At 44.8% G+C, this 16,117-nt stretch overlaps 1 protein-coding gene across 1 annotated transcript; it reads left to right on the plus strand.

Moving 5' to 3' along the window:
- The first annotated feature begins 1,226 nt into the window (after positions 1-1,226).
- LOC115313949 lies at positions 1,227-7,972 on the plus strand. Its single transcript, XM_040207772.1, has 3 exons — positions 1,227-1,239; positions 1,541-1,912; positions 7,728-7,972. Exons 1-3 carry the CDS (start codon positions 1,227-1,229, stop codon positions 7,970-7,972), a joined length of 630 nt encoding a protein of 209 aa, XP_040063706.1.
- Positions 7,973-16,117: the final 8,145 nt, after the last annotated feature.

Here is a 16,117-nt window from a genome sequence, read left to right on the forward strand (position 1 = left end):
TATTACGTATTAATATCCACAACGCTTTTGCTTTTGCTCCTGCTCATGATACATTCCAGAAGGGTATAGACGTACTCAACCGTAATACATTCCACTGTGTGCGGGTGATATTATAGGTAAGAAATAATATTTTGTGTATTTTCTGCTAAAAAGAGAGTAACCGATTTAAACGCCATTGTTAATGCTTTAAGCATCGTTTTCCTCTAGAATATTGTTTTTTTTATTGAACTGCATTGTCCCCTAATAGATTGAAATCTCAAATCACATGGATGCCACAAGGATTTTGTGGATTTCATTTCAAGTCTTTTTCGTGACCAGCGATGAGTGTAAGTATGTCATGTTTAATCATCAGGCAGTTTTCGATACTTTATTTAGTAAAATGGGCCCTCATTATCAGATTTTGCCAACAAAGCCTTCAAAGCGCTCTGTGGTGTATGCTGTTCTTCTACTAGCCCTTCGCGTTTTTAGCTCTTTTCATTTTCTACAATGAATCACCAACTCGCCCAAATTCATACCATCCTGACCCTCCTCAAAGTTATGAATCGAGTGATGCAAGCTTCAGACGCATATATGGTCTTATAAATAGCGAGCAGCTGTTGTCTGCTAACTTTATTATACTAGTCTTACGGAAAAAATATACGAAATTATGTATTACCTGATTCAGGAGCGTTATAATCTGCGAACGTGGACGATAATTTTATCCTCTGCATTTCGCACTCCGAGCCTTCCGCATGTTGCACAGGTGGTAAATTTAACGAAACCCAGCGCCCTGTCTGTGTGTTTCTTCGACCTCGTCCTTCGTCCTTTTTGCGCTGTTCCCTCCAAACAGTATGTACCACACACTAGCCCAACTACATGCCTTGCTTAACGAAACCGGCGCTTTTTATGAGCTGCAAGCATGTCTAAAACGTACTGATTTAGATTACGCTCAGATAGTTCTAAATTAAAACGATGTTTAATTTTTACTAATTAAAAGTTAATGACCAATTTTAGGTAATTATACGACTTATCGTAACGGTTAGCCTCCTATATTCTCTCCCCCCGGCCGAACAGCTCACACGTACAAAATGTATAAATGTAGCATTCACGTTTTGCTTTTTTTGTTTTTTCATATAGTCTGTTTGAATTAAAATCAAACACCCAGTATATTCTGAACAATATTGTTCTAAGGTAAGGGGTAGAAAGTGCGAGAAACATTCGTGCTCGGCCTTTTCCGTCTTTGTAATATGTCAACACCGAGTACGTAATTGATAGCAATAATTTTTTATCACTCGTCTCAAGTAGAAGCTATATGCGCCGTAATTAATTTTTATATTATTCACTACTTATTTAAAAAATGGGCGCTTTTGTCCACTGCGTATAATTGTCTCAAATAAAATTGAAAAACGCCACCACCGTAAGAATATTTCAAAATATAGTTTTCACAAAGCATAGCAACACTGTTGATACGTTCATGGTTTTATTTGTGATGTCTTCGTTTTTTGTACATTACGGCAGATTACGCCATGTATTGACGAGCCACTGTAACCTTATTTTCCAGACAGCGGACCCGCAACAAGTAATCTCGACCAATATATCGATAATGTAACCGACAGCTTATACTCTGCAGTTCAGGAGATGATTCCAGATACTGACCCCGTAACCGTTTCAAACGTGCAACTATTTCTCAGCGATTCTTCGACGCCCACCACTTTCACCAGTTTTTCTCTTGGAACTTTCTCTGGCCTTGGAACTTCATTTCATCGCTCCGCGCCTTGCTCTGTTCGATATAAGGACATCGAATCAAGAGTAACCTGCAAAGTGGGTTTCACGAATTTGCAGGCTACGCTACCAAAGTTTAAAGATGACGAAGATGTCAAATATGATCTTTTAATAAACGCCTCAGGTCTTCTTATCCTCTCTTTGCCCAAGGGTAAGCCAATTGTTTTATACCTTAAAGTAAAAAGAGTTTGTGATCCATGATATGTAAAGTTAAGATGATTCGCTGCATGCACGGAGCCATTGGGCGTAGTTAGGTAATCGCGATTTTGTACAGACGACACTACTGAATTATTGGCGCTTGCGAGGAACAAAATAAGGGCAATGCGTGAGCGACGACATATACGAGGATCATACTAAGGAACTGACTCAGAAATGCAAGAGTTAGAATCATGTTAATCAGACACACACATGGGAATGTTTTCTGGTCACATGTATTTCCTGCTTTTTAAAAAGTATTTCGCTTACAACTGACACTATTCCTGAAAGCATGACTCGCTCCGAAATACTAAGTAGTCCACACAGGAGTAGATGATTGAGCATTTTGCGCTGTTCTGTTGGAGATTCGATGATGCTCGCCCTTCATCCTCCAGAAACCGCTTCAATACTATGTTGACTAAATGTTCGGATAAATATGCTTTACCAAGAAGGACATAAATGAAGAGAAAAGTTTGAACATAAAGACAAAGTGTATTAGACAATCTTTCGGTAAACAAGAAAGGCTTGTTTAGGAGCGTTACAGTGACTTAAGCGTTGTTTTAAAGGGATTGACACGAAAATGAAACGAATATATTATTCTTGAAATGAAATTTTTATAGGCTACTTAGTATATACACCAAGTTAGGCGATTTTTAGCGCTCTGGTAATTGCAATAATCAATTTACGAATTTTCATCATTTTCGTCTGGCGACCAGGCAACACTGCCCAAGTTAGTCACACAACGGTGTCCATAAGGCACGTATGATCGCGTGGTTCATGGACACAATGGTGTGACTAACGCTCTCTCATTCTAGGCGCCCCCGTTATCGCCCAAGCTCTCCTCGCCGCGGTACGATCAGAACCGCTCTCGCAACTCGGTAACCCGAACCCTATTCTCGCTCTCGCCCCCGGCCCGTTGATCTTCCACCCTGCATGCGCCTGCGAGATATTCCCGGACGACGGTGACCATGGCGAGTTCGTCCGTAACTCGCCGTCACTAGAGCTGGTCGCCAGGGTGTCGCAGTCAAAATCAACAACTTCCAACATATCTTGATAGCAATTACCTTCATCGCTGCTGCGATCAATGTCGGACACTTTGATAAAGCGAGTGATGCCGTAGACGTAATCATCACGGACCGCATGCTCGAAACGTGGAAGGTAAACGAGGAAGCTGAAGCTCGAGACGCCATGAGAGTCAAGTCCGCGAGTGCGTGCAAGGGGACGCCGCGCGGGAGGCTGGCTACGTCACCAGCCTACGACACTAGCCGTGGCGTTTTTGATTGGGGCGGATTCGAAACTATCGCAGCATTTTGGTGCGAAATAACACGGAACTATTCCGCCATTTTCAGAACAAATTTAGCAGGATTATAGGATCATACAATGGGTCCTAGAAGTATTGTTATCTCATATTTTATTTTTGGCGTGTCATAGCCCCTTGCTTAGCTTATTGCGTTCATAATAAAATCCTCGATACTATTACGTCAGATTAAGTCAAGACTACAGTCCTGTTTTTTTATGACAGATTTCAACTCCCCCCCCCCCCCCCCCCCCCCCAGATAATAATTATGAATGACAACTTACAACAACAGGCTCCGAACTTTGCTTCTAAATGAGCCAGTGAATTGTAATCATACATACGATTTCTATATTGTTCTCGGAAGTCGCCTAGTTCACAGTTTCTCGGGAGTCGCGTATTTCGAAGTTCTCGGGAGTCGCCTAGCTCGCAGTTCACATAAGATATTTTGCGAAAATTTAGTAGTTATTCAGATATAAATTCATAAATATTTACGTTCTCAGCCCAGTTTAAAAGTTGCACGGAAACATGGCGCTGCGCTGCAGGCCTTGCTCCCGATCTCGCTTACAAGAGTGAAGTAGTTGTTTCAGTCACATCGTCACTTGAGTCATCGGCACACCTACTATGGACACGCTGCCAAGATAGGGACGGCATGCTTGAAACGACTACGCCACTCTTCCAAGCGTCAATGTGGACAAAACTTGCTGCGCTCTTTTTGCGTGCAATTCTTAAGACCGAGCAAAGAAATATGGAATTTATCAATTAATATCTAGAAAACGATTACATTTTCGCAAAATGTTTTTATTGTCTCTCCTCTAGTTGTAAGTGTTGTCAATACTGCAATGGCAACATGACCCCTAAAATTAATAACTAAAAAGGTTAATGTACGGGTTTTAGCTAGTTAACTATCTTTCCATGACGATTACTTCCTCATCTAGTGTCCGCCGAGCCTGATAAATCAATGGGAAAGAAAGCAAGTCTAACCTAAGCCCCTTTAAAAAAATCTGTTCCAATAAACTTTTAACGCCTTTTATATTATTTGCAAAACACCACAGCTCTATATACAGTATACTTGAAGGGTTTACAATTAAGAAATTAATGTATAAAGATAATTAGTTTAAAAAAAGACTCCTTTTGTTTAATTGAAAAATAGCCATGTCGTTTTCTGCAACAGCATGCTGTGTCCTAAGAGTGCTGTCCACATTCTGTAGAAAAATTGACAACATAGTTTTACTGAATATACAAACGATATGTAATGAGACCTTATTGCAGCAATTTCTTAAGCAGTTTCCAGAGACCTGGGTAATAAAATGCGTTCATACGCAATTGAAGAATAAATTTTAGCAGGACATGGCACATGGGCGACACCGGAAACACCATCTGTAAAATATATATATATATATATATATATATATATATATATATATATATATATATATATATATATATATATATATATATATATATATATATATATATATATATATATATATATATATATGTGTATATATATATGTGTGTGCAGAGAACGCACTTGAGGGGGTTGTTGGAGTTTTTATAACACATTGCCACGCACCTCGGCGAGCGAGCGCGTGCGCGGTCGAGTTGTTACCGCGCTTGACTGTCGTGCGGAAGACCAGGGTTCGATTCTTGGGAGCGACTCGTCTTTTATTTATTCTTTCAATTTAAATTTCTAGTCAATTCGAGAACCCCGTTTGACCTATTATTCGACGCGCCGAACGTTCTAGGCAGAATGTTTTGTTTTGGGTAGAAGTTCGGCCCATTAAACGTTTAATTTCTTCAGTTATTCTGCGCCTCGTCATTTGTCATTCGTGACAACATAAGACAGGAAAGGAGGGCGCACGAAGAACTTAACTTTCATCGTCCGAACATCCCCGTGAACTTTTGTTTCACATTTGCTTTTGCTTGTTAAAATTAATTGTTTGAAGTGAATTACGTATATCGAAATGCTCTTTCAAATTAGCTTGAATAGTAATAATAATAAACCACTTTAGTTGACCTCCTTTGGTGCATTTGAATTAAAATATTTTCTTATCTATTACTATATTACGTTTATTTTATTTTTCTCAAGAAAAAAAGTGTACGCAGCCGACAAATACACTCGACTAATTCTTTTTTTTTTACCGAAGTTTATACTCAATAGTCGCATATTTTTAAACTAAAGCTCCCGGGACAGTTTTAGTTTAGAAACATTAGTGCAATATTGACGCTGCACTCTTTATAAAAGATACATTAAACAAGTACTGCTTACGTACAATCGGCCGTAAAAAAAAATGGCACAAGAGAGCGATTGCCGGTCCGGCGTTAAGGCGACACGTGGCGCTTTGGTAGCGTCAGCACACTGGGGCCGCGATTGCTGGATTAGTCCACTCTTGGATGAACCGGGGACGTCGGCACACCAGAGCCGTTCCCCAAGCGCGCTTTCGAAACGACACAGCGTGACTGCGCACATGTACTCTGGTTTTGCACGCTCTACGCACACCTCATATATCAAACGCGGTGTGCTTATAATGTAACAATATTACAAAAAAAAAACTAGGAAAAAAAAAAAGTGGAAGCCGCTTACAATTCCCTGTAACGCCGAATTAGAGCGCAGCTCTTGAGGAGGAGGGAAGGGCACTGGGGGTGGGGGTTAAATTAACCAGGGGGGGGGGGTCACGTGACCTTGGGGGGTCACGTGACCCCCAATGCCGATGATGTCATCACTGACGTCACTGATGACGTCATCAGTGACGATGACGATGCGGGTACCAATGACGTCATTAGTGACGTCACTGATGACTTCACAAGTGATGATGACGATGGCGGTGCGAATGTCGGTGACGTCATCAGTGACGTCGCTGATGACGTCATCAGTGATGATGACGATGACGATGCGGATGCCGGTGACGACATCAGTGACGTCACTGATGACGTCATCAGTGATGATGACGATGACGATGCGGATGTCGGTAACGTCATCAGTGATGATGACGATGCGGATGCCGGTGACGTCATCAGTGATGATGACGATGACGATGTGGATGCCGGTGACGTCATCAGTGATGATGACGATGACGATGTGGATGCCGGTGACGTCATCAGTGATGATGACGATGACGATGTGGATGCCGGTGACGTATTCACTGACGATGACGTCATCGGGGGGTCACGCGACATCGGCGGGGGTCACGTGACCTCGAGGAGGGGGTCACGTGACCTCAGGGGAGTTACGTGACTTGGGGGTCACGTGACCTCGGGGGTCACGTGCCCCCCCACGACATCACGTGACCCCGGTGCGGGGGCTTGCGCGGTGCATTATGGAACACTTCCCATGATGCACCGTGCGGTTACGCCGACGGCGACGGGGACGCCGACGGCGACGCCGACGCCGCTCAAGCCGAAACGGGCCCCTAAGAGCTGCGCTCTAAAACGTCGTCTCACGCGTGACCCGTCACCCTCGAAAATAGATCTACTGCAAGATAAAAATATTGCTCCGAACGCTAACTATATCTCTCCAAGCACCCCCGCGATTCAAAGGTGGGAACGTCCCGGCCACTTTCGCTCCCCGTGTTGTCGCAAAATACAACGCTGCATGTGGCGGTTTCACCGCACTGGCCACCAATCACTTGTGCTAATATATTTTTGCGGCCGAATGTACAACCTTAAACTTAGTTATCAGTGTAAAGGCAGCCTACAATTTTTTTACTTGTTGGCCAGTAGATTACAGGTTTTATAGTAACTTATCATCAGTATTCTAATGGTGGCACCGATCAAACGGCACTGCTCAGAAAAAATACTGAGTGGTTTTCTTTTTCGCATAAAGTTGGTTTTTAAAAATGAATAATGGGTCAGATGGTACCTAATATGTTGTCTGAAGTTGTACAAGTTCCTTGGGGGGGCCCTGAAATACAAGGTGCAAAGAATACCGAAGCAGAATGAAATACAATTCAAAGTTCACGAATAAAAGCAGGCAGTGTACAAAATGAAGCATGGCAATTTCTTCAAGTTAGTGAATTCGTTTCATTCGGGAATCGAAGCATTTTGATAATGAGGTTTATTTACTGTGGAGGGAGACCTGTGTGTTCCCCATTCATGTATAGAAGGTCGTCTCGGCCGCCGGTCCCGACTAACGTCCTTATACAGAGGGACCTCAGCCTTGTAGAATATGTTTCAATGCCCTTCTGCCACTCGGCGCTTTCGCACTGGCGCCCCCGTTTCGAGCTTGGTTGTATTATTTTCTTGCTTTCAAGACCCAGTTCTTTTTATTTTTTTTTTAAATGGACCAATAATCATAACCGCAGTGGGATAATTCACGTTTTAAGAGCATGTTGTTGCACTTTGTAGGCCTTTGATAAAGAATGCTTGCTTGCGAACAAAGCAAGTTTTTTTTTTTTTTTTTTTGTGAATGCCAGAATGATTGTTTTTAAAGGGTAAATACAAAGCTGCGTGCGACTAAAACATTTTTTTCCTCCAGATCAACGCAACGCAACCGTAAAGTTGATGACGCTATCCAGCGTGAACTTTAAAATGCAAGTAACTGGAACTGCATTAAAGAAGAATGAACCGACTAGTACGCCATCAATGTACAACCTTGATGAACATAACCCAACGAATTTTAAACAAACATACCGACTCGTCTTTGAGAAGTTTGTAACAGATGGCAAATTTATAAAGGCACTAGATGCTGCGCTTGCTAGTGTTCCGAAAGTGAATTTGTAAGTCTTTGAATCACCAAAAAAGTAGAATAGACCCAATTCAACAAAACATAACAATAAGATATCTGAGCATAGATGATCTCGAGCGTAATTAGCTTGCGCCAATTTCTGCACCTCACCTTGGAGCTCTGTTTGTTCTTTCAAGCAAAATAAAGTGGTATGCCGCGTACAACTAACTTCCCCTGCTTCTTGCTCACGTCGTGTGTTTGTGTACCCTCCAAACTCGCCCTCGTTATTTTGTTTTCCTCCGACTAAACTATAAACCTTTTTCGCAAAGGCGCCACCATCTTGAATCGACGTCACTTCCAGTATGGGTGAAAACATTGTTTTGCCGTCACCACGCCTATAGAAGGCATTTAGGACATAAGCGTAACCGTCCCACATTCTCGTTTTGCCTCCCTCCTATTTTTTTACTATTTGCAGGTTAAAACGTTCTGATATTTTTTCGTCGCCCATACCGGATATGCCTACTCTGCGGTCGGGGGCGAGAGTAAGCGGAAAAGGTCTATTGACGGTGAGCGCTTGGCTGCCGTGTCATCACGCGTTTTCTGCGCATTATTTGTGTTGCCGTTCGATTGACCTGCTCCTCCTCGCGTTCTGATGCGCTGAAGACACATTTTGGAACACGTGCTCGTCCTATAATTTGAATAAATTTTTACTTCAGCGTTTAAATCGTAAATATGGCAGTAATAATGAAGAAGTTGTACTTTGTTTTAACCTAAATTAAAACACAGTTGACTTTACAACCTAAAAAAAAAATAGTTTCTAAGGACCGATTGAAGTATTTGGTCCTCAAAACTCACATTTGCTCTCCAAAAAGATCATCTGGTTCGATTTAGGTACCATGCGCAGAAGCTGAGGACTAATGCACTCGACTGGTACTAACCGACGGACGTGCGTGAGCAAAAACATCCCTCTTCAAACAGGGTGCATCTGTATGTTTTAGACCCCGAAGGCAAACGGAATATTCGCCAGGAAGGCAGCTGGTATACCGATCGCCTTGGGGATCGGCGCAACTTAACTCAGGCTGAAAGTGGCGAATTTCTTTAATGTGGAACGATCGTTCAGACGTTACACGGTGCACTGACCTTCGCGCGTGGTATGAATGTGAGATAAGGATTCTGTTGACTCGCATTCACCCAACTATCTCGTAAACAATGACGCGCCATCTGACAGGGCCCCCATTTATAAGCCCCACTGACGTAATTGGCCCTCGCGCAAATACATGAGCACTTATCGGAGCTGAACACCTTCAAATACTAACACATTAGGTGTTTTGTTTTTTTATTAAACAACCTTAAGAGTCTGTAGAAGACGCACTGTCATCGCCGGAGTCTCACAGTCACGGTAAATAGGTCTTTCAATCGCTAAAGCTGAGTTACTGAGAACAACTCAAGACTCGTCTTTGCGTCTGTCCGTGGCCGACATTTCTGGGTAGTCCTCCCGAACTAAGAATCCGCTACGACACAGTTGATGCACGGCACGTTCCACTCAGAAAGCACATTTAGGTGTGGTATGCAGACGCCTTCGTGCCGTCGTCGCTGTTTCACATAGCATTTCAGATGAACAACGAAGAACGAACTCAATGCGCCCCCAACATCACCCATTTTAACACCGTGTCCGTAGCCGTTAAAAGACGAATGTGAACTAAAAAAAAAGGAAGAAAAAGAAACAATCCAGAAGATTGAAAATGTGGACAAGAAAATAACAAAAAAAAGAAGAGAACCCATCGCGTTCGCTTGAAAATAAAGAGCATGACATGATTGCTTATAGATAGATACGACAGTAACGCTTTGAAATTAGTTAGCGTATAGAATCGTCCCATGTAAACACCTCGATTGGCTAGCCAAGCGCGTCAAATTGTGTCCGATCAGATCCGTTTGAAGAGCTTGATTTGAGATTTTCAAGCCGAATAGAAACCTCTGTGTAAATTCTAGCAAATCGAATCGCGTGTCTGAAGGACGGAGAAGGGGGAGAAGGAGGGAGGGGAGGAAGGCTAAGATGATCTTCAAGCTTTGCTCCCCTCCCCCTCTCTTTTTTCTGCCACCGTCCTGAGCCAAGACCACCTAGAGAAGAAGGCCAGCACATGCCTCCAGTGACGTCACGGCAGCCGGCTGACGAGCAGACCGACACGCGGGCTTGACGTCACGGAGCTGCGGCGGCGCTGCGATCGCGCCGGAGCCGGGGGGTGTGGGCAAAAGCACGCACGTTTCGCATGGGCGTCATAGCATTTCAGCATGCCGCGAAGCTCTGTTGCCGTTAATTTCACCGAAATGTACAAGAAAAGCAGCGGAGTGAGTTTCCACAAGTTCCCGGCAGACTCTGAAAGGCATAGAAGGTGGATAATATCCGTGGATCGAAAAGTATGGTCGCCTCGCGCGAAAGACCGTTTGTGCGGCAAACACTCTCTTGGAGGCAAGTGCGGCTTCCATTTCAATCTCCGTCCGGAGGCTTGCTTACGTACAGGGAAACCGTTGTCTGATCGAGACCATCCGGATTTTGTTCCCATGGTGTTCGCGCACAAAGCACCGGCCAAGCGCTCGTCGGAGGCTCGTTACGCCCGTGCTACCCAGCAGAAGGGGAACGGCGACAGAACGGCAGTGTTGTAGGCGTTACCGAAAAAAAGTAACGAAATACGTTACTCGTTACTTGCAAATAAAAGGTACGCGTTACTGAGCTACGTTGCGTAAAAATAAAAGAAACGCGTTACCGCTACCGATAAAAAGTAACGCACGTTACTTCTGATTCCGCGTTACTTTTTTAAATTATGATTTAACACATTTTACGGTTTTGACGATACAGGTAAGATATCAAGAAACATTATGTTTATGCAGAAACTGAACATAATTACTTTATCTCTTCTTACGGTTTCACCTAAATACTTACGAGAAAAAACGCACAAAAAATCATGGCATGAAGCCTAAAACACGTAAAGAATTGAAGTGTAATTTCTTTAAGACTTAGGAAGTAGTAACGAGTAACGTAACTACGTTACTTGAAATAGTAACACAAGTACGTTACCCGTTACTGTGTCGAAAACGTAACGAGTGGGTTACTACGTTACTGAAAAAAGTAACGCGTTACCAACAACGCCATTACTTAATGTAACGTGTTACCGCGAAGACTGCAGAACGGACAAAGCGTTACTGCTTGTCATGCCTTGTGGTCATGAGGGCAGGGAAAATATCATACCTTGACTTGAAGACGCTGTGTGTATTTAATCAATTAATGAATACACACACTTCCGCGGACCCACAGGCTGCTGATCCCGCCGGCAGTGCGGAAACCAACTCGAAGTAATCGTAGACCTCGAGAGACGTGTACGCCTGCACCGTGTCGGCCGTGAACTGGCTTGGCGAAAAAACTAAATAAACGACGACGTGAGCTATCGACGTCGGTGGCAGCAACTTTACGCCGGAAGTCCAGCAAGTCTTGTTTATACGGCGTACGGATCCTCGTAGGCAACGCCGTCCACGCACAGTTTGTTTCGATACCGCTGCCGTTCAGGCTCGGGCAACGAGCTCAAATAGTCGGGCATAGCATACGACATACGCTGTGAGGAAATACGACGCACAAATAAAGATACAAGCGTCCCTACAACGTCAACAACGAGCGCACGCCATAGAGCGCAATGGCGAAAACACGGAGAGCCGGGCTGCTTTTGCCCACATAGCTACCGCGCATGCGCGGCCTTCCGGCCGTGTTGGTAAACAGAGCCGCTCTTCGCGCGTAGCTTTTACGTCGTAGAAACGCGGGTATTCGCACTATTTATTTTTTATGAGCTAACATGAGAGCTTCTTTGATGAGAGGAGCTGCTCTGGCTGCTCAAAATATTCCCTTTTTTTTTTTTTACTCTACAGGGGTGCCACAACCCCTATTTGAAGCTAATTCGTTAAATTAATAACAAACAACCCGTTGGAACGGAGGAAGTAGAGTGTCGTGGCGTCAGAATTTGACGTGGTAGAAAAGAAAAGAAAATAACGAATGCACAATACATACCGTATGCCAAGACCGTTATACTCCGCACTTGGCGAGGCCTTATGACGCCGCCGACGACCGTTAGGCTATTTATTTTGTTTCTTTAGATTTTTTATCGTGACGACTACTGCACTGTGCCTCGGAGTCTCCAGCGGAGATTCGGCAGTTTTTAATAATTATTATTATTGTCGTTTGAAGGGCACTCTTCGTATGCTGCTGCGTTCCTTACGCCATAAAAATACGGGGCGGGATTACTTTGCACCACGTATAAAAAAAAAAAAATATAAAAATGTTTAGTTCATGGTCGGATTGGTTTGTGGATACAATTAGTCCAATAGAATTAGTCCAATAATTGATTAGTATACGATTATTTAGCTTCATTATAAGCATCTTTGATGTGCATGCGTGAAAAACAGCACCCAACGAGAAGACACGAGAACAACGCTGCGACTGCTGGACCATAGACCACTTTTGAGAAAATGCGCCGCAAGACAGGGAGGAAGTAAGGGAGACAACAAGTAGACTATTTAATGTCACCAAAATCCTGGGCGGGGAACACTTGGTGGTATCAGTGTATCGTTTTGAAAGCGATACAAAAACACGTCGGGGACACTGGACTTCTGGACCAACTTTGAGTGCGTGCGCTTGTGATGTGTGTGTATGCCATTATTTCTTTTTAGATTGTAGGCGCGAATAATCCACACGGACTAGACCCTGAGTAATGCAGAGTTGTTACTCAGGCCCCAGTCAGTGAGGATTTTTCGCGCCTATAATCTAAACAGAAAGAATATTTTTATGGCGTCAGGAACGAAGCAGCATAGAAAGAGTGCCCTTCAAACGACAATAATAATTATTAAAAACTGCCGGATCTCCGCTGGAGACTCCGAGGCACAGTGGAGTAGTCGTCACGATAAAAATCTGAAGAAACAAAATAAATAGCCTAACGGTCGTCGGCGGCGTCGAAAGCCCTCGCGAAGTGCATGCGGAGTATAACGGTCTTGGCATACGGTATGTATTGTGCATTTGTTATATTCTTTTCTTTTCCACCACGTCAAATTCTGACGCCACGACTCTCTACCTCCTCCGTTCCAACGCGTTGTTTGTTATTATTTTAACAAATCAGCTTCAAATAAGGGTTGTGGCACCCTGCAGAATAAAAAAATAAAAAATAAAAAAAATGAAGGAATATTCCGAGCAGCCAGAGCAGCACGGCTGCTCTGGCCGCCCTGGCCAGAGCAGCTCCTCTTATCAAAGACGCCGTCCGAAACTCCAACGGCTCCTTTCTTATTTTTTTTTCTTATTTTTATTCACTTTGTTACTTTATTTTGTTGTTGGGTTCGACTGCTCCCTTCTCTGTGACGAGTCTGTGGACATACGTTTGGCAGGACTCTTGTTTGGCGTTTGTTTTGTCACGCGATGGTGTGGTCCGACCGTTCAACCAATGAGTTTGTTAGAATTGTGTCACGAGGTATAAAATGGCGGATGAAATAAAAATAATAAATGCAAAGAAGCGCGAAGTTCCCCCTCGGCGCTTTATTCTTCCAGAGGCGAGCATCGCAGTGCCATGGCGTTCAACTTGTGCCGTCTTCTTGGCGCCATGAAAGACCCTCTTGAAGCAATTAATTTGCTTTAGCGCGTTGACCTGCTCCTGGCTCCTGGGTTGTCCTGCGTGTCCAGAGTGCGAAGCTGCGATGACAAGCTGCAAGTCCGCGCTAGATCTGCGGACGGCTACACGGTGGTGGTGGGGGGGGGGGGGGGGGAGTGTGGTGTGTGGATGACTCGTGAGGTGCCCAGGGGGAAGCCGGTCGAAGTTCAGTGCCGGGGCGAGGTCTCTGTACCGAGCGGTTCCTTTTTCCAAGGACGCTTCTCCAACTCGTGAAAATCATCCTCCGGATGCCAGAACCTACCGTGCGCCGTCATTCAGCGGCAGGCTGATATCGCAAGTAAGACAATAACTGATTGGGCGAGCCTTTGTCGGGAGGTTGTGGTAAATGCCGTCTTTAAGCATTCAGACATGATTTGTGGCGAAGGCGTGACTGTAGAACTAGACGACAGTATGTTCGGTCGGCACAAGTACCATCGCGGGTATTTAAGGCCTGGCCAGTGGGTTTTCGGCGGTGTGGCGCGTTGCAGCGGGTGCTGCTTTCTTGTTCCCGTGGAAACCCGTGACGCTAAAACCGTGCAAGGGCTAATAGCCGAGTGGGTCCGCCCTGGAACAAGAATAATCACTGATTGTTGGGCTGGCTATCGCACGCTTGCAGATGACGCTCGCTTCACGCACCTCACCGTCAACCACAAGCTGCACTTTGTCGACGCGAACACTGGTGCGCACACCAATACGGTGGATTGCACCTGGGCCCACCTCAAAAACTCTCTTCCATCTGGACGGCGCGAGAGCCACCATTTCACTGGTCACCTTGCAAAGTTAATGTTTTGGAGGAGAGACAAGGCGCGCGGAAACACTAATAGATTCCAGTCATTCGTCGCTGCGGCCACCAAAATCTAGAGCCCCGACGCAGACAGGGCGAGGATTCTGACGGCCCCGGTGACTTCGAGTGATCCGCTGCGCTGAGCCGGTCACCTGCCTGCATGCATAAAGACGACTTATGCGCCAACCGCTCGTCAAGTGCTCGTGACGTCAGTTATAGGTTCTGTTAGCGGTCTAAACGGTCCTTTTCAGAGCCCCCATACTTTGCAAACGGAGCTGTGTTTTGATTGCGGCACCCCGTGTCTCTGTAAAAAGTTCACAGGAAAGACCCAGCAAAGATATGTAGTCCCCAACTTGGATTTCGGGTGTTATGATTCAAATAAAAATTGTTCTTGCTTATTTCGCGCCTTTGATCCGAATAAATGCCGCAGTTGCAGTCGTCCCGCGGTGCTGTTGCTCGCCCATTCGCCGTCGGCGTGCCTCAGCTTCGTCGTCTTTGCTAGCGGCGCACCGGCGGAGGTGGTTGATCTGACACACCGGGTTCGGCTTTGGCTAGCAGACGGCGTTCGTAAAATGGCGTAAGCTGTTGCTGGCTTCACGCGTCGGTACCGTGCGTGCTTTTATTCATTCGGCGTTCGTTGCCATGGTGACGGCGAGGAAAGCAGACGAACTTTTTGATGCGGAAGAACGCTGCGGCGCAGCGATACCAGGTGCGTTCTAAGGCCCTTCCCGCATGCTTTTCAATGGGCGGAAGGCGAACAAAAAAAGTTCGAAATAAGGACTTAACGCAGAATGCTGCATTTCTCCAGCGCCTCATATTTGACGAGCCTTGCACGAAATGCATGTTTTTAGACCGGAGTTTGGAGATAGTTTTTTTTACAGCAACATGGGTCTAAAGTATCAATGTGCCATATTTTCTTTACTCAGCGTAAAATATTTTGTGCCACATTGTGAAGGCTAGCGTAGCTTCCTCACTGCTGCAGGCCTGCACTGCGGCGAGAGCGAGTGACTTCGTCTTGCGTTTTATTCGCATGGACCCAACGCAACTTGCTTCGACAGAGTTGAAGCACTTCGGATGCTAGGCTAGCCTTGGCAATGCAAAAAGTTGTTTTCGCCGAGGCCGCAGAGTATAGGAGGTATTCACTGGACGCCATATTTTTGGGCGATGTTTAGAGCGCATGCTCAGAACGAGCTCACATTAATAGCCTGCTAAGACCGGCAGCCTTGATGGTGCTAAAAGCACGTTCCAAAAGGACTGCGGAAGCTCGCCGTCAGCACACGCTCAGCAGCAGCGCACAGGGATATGGCCGCCAGTGAATACTCCCTATAGAAATAATAATAGTCAAACCAAGAATTGACACTGCCGCGGCCTGCTGCTTATATTTCAGTAATAAAATAAAGAATAGTTTTTTTTTTAATGATCAGGTTCTATTTTACTTAAACAAATGCCACAGGCGTCCACAATGTCATTTTTTGGTTTTTACCAATATCATGCCAATATCAGACGTCGGTTCATAAAAAACAAAAATGTTATCTGTTTTATCTTTTAATACAGGTATCGTCATGCTATCTCAATTTCGCAATCTATAACGACAACTAGCGTCATATTTACACTGAGTGTTAGCGTTCTGTGATGCGTATAGTTAATTATTGCGGGTCAAAAAACCGGGTTTCGTTGTAGGAAACAGCGCGAAAAACAGACGAGGGCGAACACGGCACGAGCGCTGCCTATCAACTGAAATA

This window comes from Ixodes scapularis, unplaced genomic scaffold, assembly GCF_016920785.2.
Source record: "Ixodes scapularis isolate PalLabHiFi unplaced genomic scaffold, ASM1692078v2 PGA_scaffold1__304_contigs__length_218370807, whole genome shotgun sequence".
Classification (NCBI taxonomy): Eukaryota; Metazoa; Arthropoda; class Arachnida; order Ixodida; family Ixodidae; genus Ixodes; species Ixodes scapularis.

What these genes read in the sequence shown, in the direction of transcription:
- LOC115313949 (XM_040207772.1), top strand. An exon ending in TATCCTCTCTTTGCCCAAGG is followed by an intron (nt 1,913 to 7,727) that starts GTAAGCCAATTG and finishes TTTTTCCTCCAG; the next exon opens with ATCAACGCAACGCAACCGTA.